Source organism: Poecilia mexicana, unplaced genomic scaffold (genome assembly GCF_051168715.1).
Source record: "Poecilia mexicana isolate PSO_F unplaced genomic scaffold, ASM5116871v1 scaffold_2, whole genome shotgun sequence".
Taxonomy (NCBI): domain Eukaryota; kingdom Metazoa; phylum Chordata; class Actinopteri; order Cyprinodontiformes; family Poeciliidae; genus Poecilia; species Poecilia mexicana.
Window position 1 is genome coordinate 262,501 of NW_028263371.1, and position 17,377 is coordinate 279,877.

A 17,377-nucleotide genomic window follows, 5' to 3' on the forward strand; every position below is an offset into this window, starting at 1 on the left:
GTGTGGTGCTGCTCATCCTCCCATCCCTCCTCCTCTCTGCTACGCTGCAGCTCCTTTCTTGTTACAGATCCTGTTGTTAGCATGGCTACTGATGGCGGCGGATTTTCTTGTAACAGTAAGTATACTACACTGAGCAGTGAGTATATGAGGATGATTGACAGCACTAAGACCCTCCTCCTGTCTCTGATTAGTTGTTTTTTGGTGTATTTGATTTATTTCAGCAATAGTAGCTCAGGAGTCTCTCCAGACTGAAGAAGGAGGAGAATATTAATCTTTTCACAATATAGAGGCCGTTTCAACAAACATGTAAACAATATTTTTAGCAAAAGTTATATACAGAGCTTTACCTTTCAAATAAAATGAAGATGCAGTACTCTGAAAGCAGCCAACTTCTTTAAAAGGATTTCTTGTGGCTTACCTTCCTTGTGGCGGGTGTCAGTGACTGTTTCTTTTATTTTTCCAGTTGAAAAAATAAAAGAAATCCATTTTTTGATGATATTCTAAAATAAGTTATATTGTAATATATTGTGTAGGGTTGGATTTTCTGACATCTTCTGTGATGAATTATAAAGAAAACCCCAATCAAAAGCTTGTCAAAAACCTCATCTATATTTCTTTCAGGGTGAAAACAAATATGTGGAACAGCACTTATGAGCATCCCAACAACACAGGATTTTCAGAGTGTGTGAGAGGGCTTCGGGGTGTATTTGTACCTGTGATCCACAGTCACTTTCAGAGTGCTGATGAAGTCCTGATAGCCGGGGAACTTGGATGTTACTATAGAAAAAACATGCCAGTCATACTCCTCCATGATTGCAAGCATGAGAAGAGCCTCCTGCTGCAAGGCTGCGCCAAACTGGAAGAAAGTGGACTTCTCATCCTGAAAAGACACAGCGGAGAAGTCAAAAATCAGATTTTTCTTTGCAATCAGGCAGACTATGAGAAGAGCTGAGGAGGGAGAAGGAATAAGAGGAGGGAGAAATGGGAAAGAAGGATAAAGATACAGAAAGAGCAAGAAATTCAGGCGACAAATGAGACAGCACTGCAAGAGAGTGACTGTTGGCAACAAGAGGGACCGTAATGGTCGGTGATAACAGCCTCATAACTCACAGGCTTAATACACTTCAACACTCAGCAGACTTAACAAACAGCCACAGATTATCTTGAAAAGTAAGTGATCCTAAGACTAATGTCATGCCAACTGACGTGTTATGTGGTGCTATTCTGCTAACTCGAATAAGAAAAAAAAGTACTAAAATTATCATGACTCTGGCATAAAATTGTGAACAATATGAATTTAGTTAATATATCCCTTGTTAAAGAACATCCTCTTTTAAACTGTTCAAAATTTCACAGCATTAATTCACAATGCCCTCCTCGATTAAATCATTTTGTCTCAGCAATGAGAGAAAAGTGAAGACGAGTGTGAAAGGAAGAGGCAGCAGTGAGGACCACCAAAACCAAAGCACCTATTAAAATGGATAAACCTGAAGTGAGTGTGAAAAAAGTTGCTAATGATTGCAGGAAGTGTGTTAAGTGTCATCTGAGCCTCCCCAAGACACAACAAAAAGCACTACAGTCTGACAAAGACGAAGACCAGTGAGGAGAGAGGGAGAAGCAGAGCGAGCCGAGGGGTAGAATGGGAAGGAAAATAACAGTTCCATCTATTAGACTAAGGCTAACATATATGCTGCAGGGAGAAAAGGAGCCTTTGAAAAAAAAAAATAAACACACTTAAAATACAGTGTGCTTTACAAATTTCTTATGTTTTTGCTTTTTATTACAACAAAATGTTTTAGATCATCAGATCCATTTTAAAATTAGGGAAAGACAATCTAAGAGTAAATATAAAAAATGTTAATTTCATTAGGGAAGAAATCACTGAAAACTCCAAACAGTATTATAGTTTAGTCATGGACCACAGACATGCCATCTGCTATCAGAAAACTGGTTGGAGGAGTATAATTATGAGTTTTAATCACGAGCAGCACCAGGAACACGTGTTAAGTTTTGAACGGAATGGCCGTGATTAGTCAGCGCTGCTAGCAGCTCGTCTCTCTGAAGCAATAAGGAGGAGAGATACGGTGAAGCTCTGCTCAGCGTTCTGTCTGAGGTTTGCACCGACAGTGTGAAACACCGGAAATACATAGTACGTACATTTTATTTGTTGTTTATTATTATTATTATTATTATTATTATTATTATTATTATTATTATTATTATTATTATTATTATTATATATTTTTTCATAAAGGTCATTTGTGCCTTTTGGTTTATATCTTTTGACTGCAATACCTAAATCCAAAAAGTTGTACATTTAAAGCGATGAAGTGCAAGAATGTAATTATATTTACAGCTAAATAATCAGCTGATCTTAGTTTTTATCTTTATGTTTGGGGCAGCAAAAAAAATCTACGATACAAAATGAGTGTAGTGTTCTTTGTGTGTAAAGTCTTTGTTGGATTTTTTTCTCTCTTCTTCCTAAAGCCATACATTTTTGATACTGTTAATTTATTTCAGATCATCAGACCAATACAGTCTACCACTAAATTGGAAAATTTAAATTTGCTAAACTGGAAAACATCATTACTGTGTGACAGCAAGCATGATCTCATTGCACTTTGGGGTTGATTTTACTGGCATTTGAAGAGCACCAGAGTTTGCTTTAACCAAACAGAGACCTATGATGCAGAAACTTAAGTTTCCATTCTGCAACATTTTCTTCAAATTCATTCTAATTTAAATTGACAACCTTGATTTTGAAGCCTTGTCCTTCTTTTCTCTTAATAGTAAAATAAGCCACAAACATATAAAAAACATTTAAACAAAAAACAGACCAACAAAACACATTTAAATGATATAAAAAAATAAGGATGCTTATTGGATAAATAAACAGCTATTTCTTTAGTTCATCTACTTTTTCCCACTAAAAGCTTTATTATTGATTTATTTTGGCCCATAATTTGTCCATCAGTTAAACAAGGGAAACGCCTGCAATCTATTTACAAAGTGTGGTATTTGTAATTTGTAAAATGTTTCCGTGAATCCACAGGATGCAGCCAAAGGAGCTCTCAAAGAAAATGAAACTTTTCATCCAGAACTGAAAAAAAAAACTAAACAAATCCATCAGAGAGATAGGGAAAACATTAGCTGTGGGCAAAACAACCGTCAGCTTCGTTCTGAGGAAATGTACTAATAAGTGTGTGCAGGAATGGCTGCTTGTCTTGCTTGCCAGGTTTGGCCCTGTGATGAGCCAGTGACGTGTCAGACCCAACATAAAATCAAGAACATGATTGAACTGGTAAAGAGAACAGATAGGGAGAAGATTGTTTTTGGATTTGATGTATGTGTATGGCTACTTCAAGAGAATGCAAACTTCACACATAAACAACAAAAACTCATAACAGGGTTTCCAGACACCAACTTCAAGCTGTGAGAGATCAGCCTTTATTTGCATATTTAAATAAGCTCATGCTCAGTAGGTGGAAGTGCAAAAACAATACACTGACAAAAAACTTAACTTGAGGCCCTGCATAAAGATTATTTTCCTCACAGAACTGTAGAGGTGCAACATACAACCATGAAATAAATGCATAGACCTGTAAAAACACTAAGGTGCCATCTGTGTGCAGCAAAATGAAAAACAATCTCATAGTCAGAATTTAATGATTCAGATGGATTTAAAACATGTGTAAACCAAATCCATATCACAGGCAGCACATCTGACTCCCCTTCAAATCAAAATTAATCATTTAAATTGGCTGGTTTCTCGGCACTGACCAGGATTTTAACAACAGTCCATATTTCTTTCAATAAGGTTGATTTCCAGGATATTCCGCAAGATTGTTTCCCAGCATTGTTCATCTTTTGTTCAAAACTCGGAAACTGTTGGGTGTTCAAACAGGACAATCAGCCAAAGACATTTATCAAATCTTATTTAATGGTCCTTTCAATCAACTTGATTAAAAGCCAGTGGAAATCAACAAATTTAAAGTGACTCCATAAATTCTGGAAGAGTGGTCAAATATCAAGCTACATTTATTCACAAACTTGTTAATGGCTATAGTAAGCATGTGGTGGACAGACATCTCATTAAATATTAGTAGTGGTTAATGATTTAAGCTGTATGTTGTATAATCACTCGGTCCTGGGGAAAAAAAAAAAAAAAAAAAACATGATTTAAAATCAGTAAATTCATATATTTATTCCTGTGATAACTGCAGGTAAAATTCTTACTGCAGTATTTCAATATTGTGTCTCACACATTTAAATTTAAAATACAATCCTGAGAATCAGTGGGCTAAGAGTACATGAAGAATTTCTAATCAAGAAATGAAAAAAAGTGGAAAAAAGAGTGAAAAACAATCCTGCTGGTGAAGATGTTAACTGATCAAGGACAAAAAAGAGAAGATGACACAGACCAGTGTCTTCTCTTCTAATCAGACATGTCTACAAAGAAGCTCAGATTTTTGAATATTTCAGAAATTCAAGACACATACTCAAAAATGTAGAATGGATCCCCACCTATTTGCAGTTCATAATTTGCATATTTTTATGTAAAATGTGACTCCAAGTCAAGTAATGTGCAGAAAATTTACCTATTCATGGATTTACATGAATAGGTAAATTACAATACAGAAAATAAGACTGTAGATATTAGTTTCTGCAGTCATCATAAGACTGTTTCTACTGTGTGCATTAATGTGTATATTAGGTGTGTGAACTCTTAAAGTAGGCAGCATTTTTTTCAAGTATTCACCAATTTTATCTATTCATGAGTAGCTGTGGTCCCATAACCCCCACAAACACCTGGAGTCCAACGTATTTCCTCCTTCCAAACCACATACCTAGAGATTTACTGATGAGTCTGTGCATTAATTATACAAATACAATAAACCTATGTACATTTTTGCGATCCTCAGGTTGCACAAACACAGCACATGCACAAACACAAAGGGCCCTAAAATATAGCTTCTCTCATGAGCCAGCAAACCTCTGAATAATTCATCAACCAAACCACAACAGTATCTCACTTGTTCTCTTTCTGCCCCACCCCCTCCACCCCCACTCCTCATACACACAGTTTTTCATGTCAAATTTCATTTTTGTTTGCAGCAATCAGATTCTAAAAATATTAAAGTATGGCAAAAGATCTACAGGATAATCAGGGACTACTTACACATGTTTGAGCACCGGCGCAACAAAGAGTCACAAGACAATAGGAAGTAGAGCCTTTATATGGTGACAGTAGATGAGGCAGGTCCATCAGCTGATATGGTGAAATGACTGATGGATGGGACAAGGAGTAAATGACTTACAGAAGAGGTACAAAGAGGGGCTTGCATGCACATGATTAGACCAGCATGGGATATGGAAGATGATGATGGTGATGAGGACAGCAATGTGCTATATTAATATTTAATGGGGTCGGTCAGATAGGATGGAGTAGTTACATTAAGTGGGTCTGACACCGTATGGCCCCAAGTTGATGCTGAGTACCATTCCACTTAGGATTGCACAAAGTAAAGACAAACTTGCATGGTAAGTTCTGCGTCAACAAAATATTGCCCACAGCTAATTCCAGGTTCACTTTCAGTGAACCGCATGGTATGTCAGAGGTGCATATTTAATGGTTCTCATTATCCTCAACCCAAAATGATAAAATGACCGATGGCAAGAGTTAGAGACTAGTTTTGGGAGTTCTCCTGTTCAGACATCTAAACCCGCTCAATAAACTTAGAATTTTAATGAAAAGTCCATTTATTTCATGAACTGTATCACTAAGTCAAACACATTATATAGGTGAATCACACACAGATGGATGATTGAAAACCTTTATTTCTGTTAATTATAATGATTTTTCACTTACAGTTAATGAAAACATCCCAGATAACACAGAATCATTGAAACAACATTGAATCAATGTCAGCCAGAAACATTGAATCAACGTTGAACGCTGACATTGAAACAACATCGAAAGTGGTCGGTGACTTGTATGTTGAATCAACGTTAGGGTTTCAACCATTACTGACATTATATCACTGTTGATTCAACCATCATCTGTATGTCAACTTACATGCCTATTTGTGTTGATATTACATTGAATCAGTTAGGAATCCACGTTGATTCAACCTTCATCTGAACGTGGATCTGCATGCAGATTTGTGTTGATTCTACATTGAATCAATGTTGATTCAACACTCATTTGACTATGGATCTGCATGCATATCTGTGTTGATTCTACATTGAATCAGTTAGGAATCAACGTTCATTCAACCATCAGCTGAACGTGGATCTGCATGCAGATTTGGGTTGTTTTTATATTGAATGAAAGCTAAGGATTTATGTACATTTTAGGTCTGATAGGTCTACATCATAACATGCCACTAAAAATTTCTTCACTGGTGTTAAACACTATATTATTGGCAGATGATGGGTAAACTGTGTACAAAAGTTTAAAAATAACATGGGTTTGATTTAACATTTTATTTAAGAAAAGAGGGACAGATCTTTAAACATATTTGATTCCTTTTTGACTGTCAAAACAACAGTCTGTTGTCCACAGAAGAACAGAGTCCATGAGGTTAAGCTTTGTACTGTATGAAGTAGGGAAACAGTACAAGTTGTGGTAACCCCAGTTTGACTCTGGTTGGCGTCACTTTGATTCCTTGCGATGTCTTCCTCTCATTCTGGCGCATAATGAAGCCACTTCTTGACAGTTTTGCTGCAGTCCTCAAGAGTCAGCTTTCGGTCAAACTGGAGAGCAACAGCTGAAAAAAATTAAAGTGAGGAAGGTGCCGGTTAGAAATATGATAAACATTTGAAAAGTTCTGAAACACAATGAAAGATTAAACAGTGTACTGGTTACAGGTCTGAGAACAAATACAAACCATATAGTTCCCCTTGTACACTCACTGTTAAATTAATATCTTAATCTTTCATTAATATTTATCTTAATGTTTACATATACAACTACATTTACCCATCAAGCTGCAGTATAGTGTAGGATTTATGATATTGATATTAAATCAATATTTAAAATAAAGGGCCGTTTATCAGAAAACCTAACAATAAAACTCAGGGAGGATCAGGTTTATTTAACACACCAGAGACAAATAAATAGAACAAAAGGTGATTTATAGTGTAGTTGGAAAATTTATAATTTATACAGAATAAACTTCCATCAAATAGCTGGTTCAATCTTCCATCAACTACAAATATTTCCAAATAAGTTGATTAAATTCCTTAAAAAGTGTCTATATGCTAATAAAGATCCCACACAAGTAACAATAGTCCAGTTCAATTTAACCAGTAACCAATCCAAGGATCAACAGACTGAATCAGTCATTAGCAGGTTTAGTTCAGTGTTTCACCTGCCTTACATGTTAAGTGTTTCCCTTCTGCCTCACCTGGATTGAATCTGTGGATGATTAACAACCTTCTGCACTTCTTGATGGCTGCAGACGGTCATGTAATCATCCAACTCAGCTGTTCTGGTACAGAGGCTCATTTAAGCACGTCCCTAAGCATATCATAATAAAAAGTTAAAAACAAGTGATTACTATCACAACAATTTAAAGCCCACCTGGAGCCTTACACTTTCTTGTCCACCACATGCTCTCCCAGACCAAACAATAGGCCCCGCCCTATTTTAAAAACTCAAATCCCACAAAATCTCGCAGGATTTCATACTTAGGCCTGGAGTGGTGGGTAGGATGAAAATAATACAAAAGGAGACATGACCTCAATTATTAAAAATATCCGTTTTGCCCCAAAATAACCAGGATTACTATGGGCACAAAACAATGCCCTTATTTTTCAATAAACACATTTAAGATCAAAGTAATATTGAAAAACTTACCATAAAAGTGCTCAGCGGAGAATTCAATTCAGAAGCCGGTAGCAAACAAGCCAGCAGCAAAGTGGCTTTTTGGTTGGGACAAACCACAAGTGTAAAATTGGGGAGGTGGACTGTACAACTCCTAGTACAGACTTGTAGATGTTTTTGTGTCAACACATTATGCACAGTCAGTAATAATATTTACAGACAAGTAAGAAAATGTACAGAAAGGAATCACAACCCACTGTTCTCAACATGTAGTGCTTAATTTGAAACATGATTAACCCCCACCTAGTAATAAAATGTTCTGACCCAGAGCTCAAGGAGGGGGAGGGAAGAAGGGATGAGAGGGGGTAAAGAGGAGAAGGTTGGGATCAGCGACTGAGTGGGGGAGGTTTAGGAGGGAGTAGGGGGAGATGAGGAGGTGATGAGGGCTGCAACAAACTGCCCAGATTGCACACAACGGTAAATCAGCATTGATTTATAGTCAGAATGGTTGATTTTTGATTGAGGTCAACAACTGACGGTTGATCAATCATCAAACAACCATCCACCTCCAGCCAAGTAACCAATGTTGAAACTGTGTCATTGAATCAATGTTGTTTTGTGGTTGAAATCTAATGAATGAAATGCTAATGTCTGATCAACCACTGATCAATGTTGAATCAATGTTGAATCAATGTTGAATCAATGTCAGCTCTTTTGCCACACCCCTTCCCCTCCTCTCCTCCTCATCAGAGCTCTGGGTCAGAGCATTTTATTAGTGAGTGGGGGGTATTACATTCTAAATTAACCTCTGTAAAGGATAGTGGGTGAAGATTAATTTCTGTACATTTTCTTTCTTTTTCATAAAAAAGTCCTACTGACCATTTGTGTGTGATATATTGACACAAAAACATCTACAGCTTACTACAAGGAGTGGAGCGGTCCACCCCCACCATTTACATGAGTGGGATGTCCCAAACACACAGCCACTTCGCTGTTGGCTTGTTGGCAAAAAATGTTAATTCAATGTTGAATTGCCATCATGTGCAATCTGGGCAGGTGCAGAGCTATGGGGGGGGTGGGGATGGGGGTGCGGTTTCAAGTCACTTAAATGTCTGATTATAGACTGAGAAAGTCTACCGCCTGTTGAGAAAGGTCTATTTAATGTTAAAGTTACTTTCCCTCAATGGAATATATACTAGTCAGTCCCAGTGACCGTTTCACTCACGGTTTAGCCGATGTGTTTCCTGGGTAAAGATCAAACAAAAAACGCAGACCAACCTCCCCGCCCCTCGCTCAACAGTTTCTGGTAGCGCAGGCGATAAACGTCAGGGGCCTGGTGATTCGTTAGGGGTCCGGTAATTAGCCCCGCCCCCCGGCCCAACGCTGACTTGTTCCGCTAGTGAATCTGGGTACAGAACGGAATCACAACTGTTGTCAACACATAGTGCTTAAGTTAAAACGTGATTAACCCTCACCTAAAGGGGGTTGTGCTGTGGTGGCGCAGGGGTTAAGCACAAACCACAATCAAGGCCTCAGTCATCAACACAGCCGTCGCAGGTTCAATTCCTGACCTTGACAACCTTTGCTGCATTATCCCCCTTCTCTCATTACCCACTTTCCTGTTAATTAACTATCAAATAAAGGCCACTAGCCAAAACAATCTTTTAAAAAATAAAATGTGAAAAATGAAAAACCCTCACTTAAAATTAAAGTTGTTTCACCCAATTGAGGGGTAGATGGGCCCAGGTGGGGGGAAAGAGGTGTGTGTGTGTGTTTTTGGCGGGTGGAGGGAAGGGGGTTGGGCGTTTGAATGGCAGGCGGTGGTGAGGGGTGCAAAAAACACCTTACATTGATTGAACACTTTGATTACTAGTTTTTCCCCAAACCTTATCCTCATGGCAAACTGACCTGCATGCTTTCAGTTCAGCAAAACCTTGTTAATCAAATGTTAATTAAAATCATGTGTGCTGAATTAGGGAAATGCCTAAAACTTGCAGGGCAGTGTGCCTGGTGCCGGTGCTGAAAAACACTGGATTCGATGTGGCATTTCAATCAATGAATGTTAATTGGCTAGAATTGAATGGTTGTTTGATGGTTGATCCAGCTTCTGTCGTTGACCTGAACCATACATGCAGCCTTTGTGATCATAATTCAACATTGAATTAACATTGTGTGCTATCTGGGTAGTTCTTCCCCAAACCTTGACGTCAATCAAACTGACCTGCGTTTTTTCAGTTCAGCAAAACCCCGTTAATCAGACATCAATTAATATCATGTGTGTTGAATTAGGGAAATGCCTAAAACTTGTAGGGGCTGGAGGACCAGTGCTGAAACACACTGGATTCGACGTTGGCATTTCATTTATTTGATGTCAACCACAAAACAACATTGATTCAATGACACAGTTTCAACATTAGTTAATTGGCTAGAATTGAATGGTTGTTTTATAGTTGATCCACCATCAGTTGTCGACCTCAACCAAACATGCAGCCTTTGTGATGATAATTCAACATTGAATTAACATATTTTCCAACAAGCCATCAGCAAAGCAGCTGTGTGTTTAGGACATCCCACTCATGTAAACGGTGGGGGTGGACCGCTCCACTCCTTGTAGTAAGTTATAGATGTTTTTGTGTCAATATATCACACACACAGTCAGTGAGAATTATTATGAACAAGTAAAAAAATGTACAGAAAGGAATCACCAACCACTATCCTCTACAGTGCTTAATTTAAATGTGATAACCCCCGCTCAGTAATAAAATACTCTGACCCAGAGCGCTGATGAGGAGGAGAGGAGGGGAAGGGGTGAGGGAATACAGCTGACATTGATTCAATATTGATCAGATGTTGATCAGACATCGGCATTTCAGTCATTAGATTTCAACGACAAAACAACATTGATTCAATGACACAGTTTCAACACTGGTTACTTGGCTAGAGGTGGATGGTTGTTTGATGGTTGATCCACCATCATTTGTCGTCTTCAACCAAAAATCAACCATTAATCAGACTTCGGCATTTCAGACATCAGATTTCAACCGCCAAACAACGTTGATTCAATGTCACAGTTTCAACAGTTTGATTGGATGGTTGTTTGATGGTTGATCCACCGTCATTTGTCGACTTCAACCAAAAATCAACGATTCTAACTATTTTTCAACGTTGATTTAACGTCATGTGCTATCTGGGTTGTTATTTAAAATTTGAACATTAATCACGAAATTTCACAAAGTATTTGAATTTGAAAGTTCCCTAATTTTCAGCTTTATCAACAGTATATCAGATTCCAGTCAGGACTCTAGAAAGTCTGCAGTGTACCATTAATTTTACCAACTGACATGATAGCTTGTTGCACACATTTGTTTTAGGCAGCAAAACATTCAAAAAACCTAAACAAAATATGAAGACAATTACCCCTGAAAACTTAAGTGATCCAAAACTAAATTGTTCATACATACATTGTATGTATGTGACATACATTATATGTATGTCACACTGTGACATACATTGGTTTAGTTTAAAAAGAATCAAAGCATGATATTATAAAAACAGTTAATAAAAACATGACCATAAAAAGAAATTGAAATTAACAATTCTTTCTTCATGGTCTTTTAGCAGTACTTTTAGTTCACCAAGTGTCATTTGTTCTGCCAATTTATACTTTTGCTGAAGTATGTACAGACATGGGGACTTTTCACAAAAAAGTTGACACAGCTAAGATTCATTCAACCTAGTTTTTCTCCTGAATAGTATGCAATCTTTAAGCACATTTGGGAAAAAGGACTATACTTTAGTCATGTCTCATCCAAGCAAAACGAATATTAATTGGCTGAAATATAAGCATAAAATAATAAAATCCATCCTGAACTCTGGGATGCAGCTGTCTCATTAACAATGAAGAGGGAGAAAGGTGAAAATCTCTACTGGGCTTTTTTAAATTAACATTTAAGAAATAATCCAGACTCTCCTTTTGAAATATTAAAAATACATAGTGTCTAACAGAGAATATGCTCATGTGGAGTTTTTAAGGGCTTTTATAGACTACTCCATTACAGTAACCATTAAACAAACACTGATGTTGCAATGTTCTGGCTGGTACAGTGAGGCCATTGCCTGATTGGAGTGTAGTCCTTGGTAAATTATGTTTATTCTTCAAATGTCAACATGCCTGTTGTTAATAGAAGCTGCTGTAGGATGCAAAACAGAAACTGAAAGACAAACTGAATAAAGTAGATGATCAGAACTAATTTCACTATTGTTTCATAGTGTTAAAAAAGCAAAAAAAAAAAAAAAAAAAAAAAAAAAAAAAAAATATATATATATATATGTGTGTTATCTGCTTCTCTTGTCAATGTAACTAGGTCTAATTAAAATAGCAGGTTAGTGTTTTAAAGGAATGAAATGGAAGCAGGTAAAAGACATGGGTCATAAAGCATCCAAACTGAACTTTAACAGAAACATTGATAAACAAGGCACCTTTCGTATAGCAACCTAATTTCCGTGAATCATCAGCAGCTCTTGTGCAGAGCCAAGCACTAACAAACAGCTCGAAATCCCTCAGCTAGCAAAGAATTAGTTCATGAGATCTTCTCATAAACAAACGTCTGGGGAGGTTGGAGGAGATTGTTGTCATTTGACCAATCTCACATCCACTCAAAGTTTGTTTATTTATTTATTCATTATTGTTTCTGTTGTTGCAAAACATAATAAAGGCATTAAAAGTAAAACAGCATTCCCTGTTTTAACCTCATAGTTTCACTTTATGGTGATTGAAGCTCATTTAAAATGAGGGCAAATACTGGTTTTATGAGCACGTTAACATCAGAAATGCACTCTATAAAAGCACTGAACACAGCAGAGTTTGCAGACTTCTATGGTGGAGATGGAACATAAAGCATCTGCCAAGCACTTCCTGAACGCAAAGGCTGTACCCTCAGTAGCCAAGGACCGGCGGTCCCTTAAGAACTGAAAGCTCTTCAGTTTTACAACACACAGACCAGACCAACAAAATGCTTTACAAGACTGACAAAAAACGGTGCATGGCGCTTGCAGACATTATTTTCCAATTCTTACAGACTACTTTAGTATTCAACATGGGATGAAGTCCCAGTGCTTAGGCCTCCTGTAGTATTTAACAGTCTCGGTCTCCCTATGCAAACACGTAACAGCATTTAAGACAGCGCAGGACCTCAAACTAACTCTAATGTTTCGCTCAAACGAGTGAAACATTAGAGCTCACCACCAACTCAGACAAGCATGTAATGGACAACAGAGCATTACATGCAGCCTCTGACTCACACATCTCACAGCATTTCCGAGAAACCTCAGAATGTAAAATAAGGTTTGAATGCATTGCATCCTACAGCTGTTAAAACATATTTTCCACCTCTGATCAAACATTTAGTATTCCAACAGAAAAGTTTAGATTATTTTAGATTATTTTGCTGCCAAAGTTGCAGTTTTAAAGAGTTTAACTTCAAAGTAGAGAATCAAAGTCAATATGATTTTATTCCTCATAATTAACCTTCTTACCCTCATTTAAGATTTCTTAAAGAGAACGATCTTAAGTTACCTTGTACAAATCTTCAAAATAAACTCAAATAAAAGAAGTTTATGGTATATAGCTCATATACCATAAACCATATATGACCCTAACATATTATATAGATATGAGAAAAATATATGTCTGTACTAAAAAAATAAGTTGTAAAATTTTATCTTTCAGGGTAGCAGTGTGTTGAAGTAGCTTTGTACTTTCATTGAGATTTTTTTCTCTTTTACAAACTTTCATTTCTGCCTTTTTGGAGGAAAATAGCTTTTTTGGGCAACTCGTCCTTCTTGTTTGGATACTGTGTAGTTGGGCAGATTTTGCACAATATTTTTTATAATTTTACTATTTTGCCACAATACATAACCATAGCAACATAGTGGTTTACAACAGGAAGCAGCTGATTAACATGGGAAAAGCTGAAATAATATCCCAACTGAAGTGAGAAATCCTAGAGATGTTGAAAAGGAGGCGTTGTGGATGCAGAGCAGGAGCAAAGAGAAGAGAGAGAAGGAGGAATTTCAAGCCATCTCTACCATCCATCATAATGGTCAATGTGAGATCATTAGCTAACAAGATGGATGAACTTCAAATCCTGACAAGTACTCAGCAAGAGTATAAGGAATGCAGTATTATAGAGTCTTATGGAGACATGGCTGCAGGATTATATCCCCGACTCCAACATCTACACTGCCAATGTTTCACCAGTTTGCCAGCTGCTCCACCAGGGAAAACAATACTTTAGATTTGTTTTATACTAATATCAAGGATGCATACGTCTCCAAGCCAAGACCTCCTCTGGGGAAATCGGACCATAATCTTGTTTTTTTTTCCTCTGAATATAAACCCCTTGTTAAGAGAGTACCTGTTAATAAGATGACTGCAGAAAGTTGTCACAGGAAGCAGAAGAGGCCCGCCAGCCTTGTTTTGAAGCAAGTGATTGGACTACTCTCTACTAGCCACATGGAGATCAGTGCCATGACTGACTGTGTGACTGACTATATTAACTTCTGTGTGGACAGCAGAATCCCCACCAGAACGGTGAGATGCTTCCCAAATAACAAACCCTGGACCACCAGTGACCTAAAGGAACTTCTAAACAAGAAAAAGGGCCGTTAGGGAACAAGACAGAGTTATTGAGGAGTATATAGAAGCAGCTCAAAGTCAAGATTAGAGACAGCAAGGAGTACAGGAAGAACAATATCAGAGATGTGTGGTCAGGGATAAAGAAGATTACACGCTTCAAACAGAAGAGGATCAGATTAGATGGAAGTTTAGACAGAGCAAATGAGCTGAACACATTCTTCAACAGGTTCAGTTCAGGAACAAGCTTATCATCATCATCATCATCATCATCATCATCATCATACGTCCCCAACCACACAGACATTTATATGTATGTATGTATGTATGTATATATATATATATATATATATATATATATATATATATATATATATATATATATATATATATATATATATATATATGTGTGTGTGTGTGTGAAACATTCAAACTGAAATTTTGCTTAAAAGTAAAGTGTGTTTAATCCCCTATAAATTATATCCAAACCTATAATGAGAGTGTGTAAAGTTTTGGTTAGACAAGCACAATTTATAGAAGCCGTGCAAAATGCAAAACCACTGAATAGTGCCACTCGGACCTGGGTGTGATTAAGAAACAAATACCAAAATGTCCTGGATTGTGTTTTTCCGTCTCCTGTCAACATAAATCTCTCTATATTTTTCATTTTCTTAGATACTGTCCTACCAGTCAGACGTGGGTGTCTACAGCAGGGCAGTACCAATCCACATATCAGCATACTACAGCCTTGCAGGCGCTCAATTAAGGATACACAGACAAGAATTTTTAAAAATCCAATCACTGTTTTGTGATAATCTTATGCTCATTGATATTGTGATAGCACTGCAGGCTGCACAGACAACTTACGAACTCACGTTGTTTTCCAAAATCAACTAACACATTGCAAACAGATTGCTACCTTGAAAAAAAAATCCATCACACCTATGTAATATATTTCTTTCCTGACAGCAACTCAGTGAGGAATTATATTTTTTTATGGTTTTCTTCAGATTTTGCATAAACAATCATACTTAACATTCTTACTGCTTGTTAAGTTAAAGAAACAACTTGCAATAGAAAGGCATCTCGTCTGAACTATCCAACACATTCCTTTACTACTGTCTCTGCTAAATTGTCAGCATTTTACAAATGAATAAATGTTTAGCTGAAGTTTATCTACTTCTTAAATATATTTTCACAGTATAAATTGTATAACTATTTACAATTATTTTTAATTATTAACAGCAGGGAAAGGAAAACAGAAGTACCATAAGTGTCAGTTTTTATGTTTACCAGGTCTCAATAGACAATCCCACATCAGAAGTACCACATAAAATATTAACTTGTTTCAAACGTGTTTGACAAAAAATAAAGCAAAGTAAGTGATGAAAAAAAAATTGTATTTAAAATAAATTTTGCCAGAGTTAAGTGTTAATACTGTATGAAAAAAAAAAATATATATATATATATATAGAACTTTTTAATTTATTTTGATGCAGGATCAAAGTGTGACATTATTTTAATCTTTATGCGATGAGTTGAATGAGAGAGTGTGGTTCTCTAAGTTAACAGGTATGTCTTTTTCCCCCCTTGGTCGTTTAGAAACCGTAAACTGAGAATTAAAGATTTTGTTAGTAGTCTTAACTGTAGAGACTGATCAGATTATCTCAGGACAAATAAGGGGAGAACAGAAAAATGTGTACCCTACACATGGTCCAACAGCCGGAGACCACTGTGACATGGTGCAGTATCGACTACGACTTTCTAATTGAATGGTAAATGGTAAATGGACTGAACTTATATACCACTTTTCCAGTCATTTTGACCACTCAAAGCGCTTTACACTAGAGTCACATTCACCCATTCGCACTCACAAACGCTCACACATTTATACACTGATACACAGATTGGTAGGCAATTTGAAGATCATCTATCCAAATCTGGTCATTTGACAGCCGTATATGAAGTTATCTGTGAGCAGCTGATATCTGACCCAAATATGTCCTTTCTGGGTTAAAAAAAAAGTACAATTCCCTTTTTAAAGCACTCTAATCATTACATGGAGGAGAGTCTGCAGTGGAACCTGACCATATCTGCATCATCAGCAACACAAAGGTCCAAAACACAGCAGCAACTGAATGAAAGGAAACACATCAAGGTATTGAATTGTCCTGTTAAAGTCTAATCCCTCACTTTGGTTGGACTTTAAAAATGCTGTTCCTACATATATGCCCACAAACTTCAAAGAAAATACAACTATATTTTTTGTGTAAAAAATACATAGCCTGTTTCAGGTTCTTATTACTCGAAATGGTTCTGTAAAGCAATGAGTCACTGAGTGCATTATGTACTTTCATATTTTGACTTCGTTTTTTTGTTGTTTTTTTATTAAAATTTGATCAGTGCAATTATGTCATGTTTTATTCCTGCTCTGAGAGCGTATTTATCTTTGCCTTTTTGGGAAAAAGGACAAGCATATTTTTATTATGTACTGCTACATAAAAAATGAAAGAGTGCACTTTTTACCACGACAGTAAATATTTACTTAAAAATAAGTAAATAAGTAATATCAAAACACTAACACTCAGTCATTACTTCATTGGAAATGTCTGGAAAGAAATGAAATTTACTGTTTAGTGTTTTGTGTGACATATATTTTGATGAACATTTTCAAAAGGAAGATTTCCTTTTAAAAATATTAAACAAGATTCTTACTTTTGTAATTAATGTTTGAGTTTAAAAAAGACATGAGAGGGAAACACTTTTTAAAACTAATGTTCTGTTGAATCATAACAGTTTGTTTAATTTGTGTCTTTAGTGTCTTTATTTCCTTTTGGTAGCTGATTTCAGACTTTGTTGTTATCCACATCAGCTTACATTTTGATCTATTTTGTATTTTCGGTAATGCATTAAGC

The 17,377-nt window shown here is 36.6% G+C and overlaps 1 protein-coding gene and 1 pseudogene across 2 annotated transcripts in view; one reads left to right on the forward strand and one right to left on the reverse strand.

The window, feature by feature from the left end:
• The window catches only part of grin2ab (glutamate receptor, ionotropic, N-methyl D-aspartate 2A, b), a 150,605-nt gene that overhangs the window by 43,776 nt on the left and 89,452 nt on the right, over positions 1 to 17,377 (reverse strand). For both annotated transcript variants that reach the window (XM_088008485.1, XM_088008481.1), the window contains exon 5: positions 714 to 880. In XM_088008485.1, coding sequence (XP_087864611.1) covers positions 714 to 880 — 167 coding nt within the window. The remainder of the gene's footprint in view (positions 1 to 713; positions 881 to 17,377) is intronic.
• Positions 14,076 to 15,228, forward strand: LOC148160316 (uncharacterized; annotated as a pseudogene).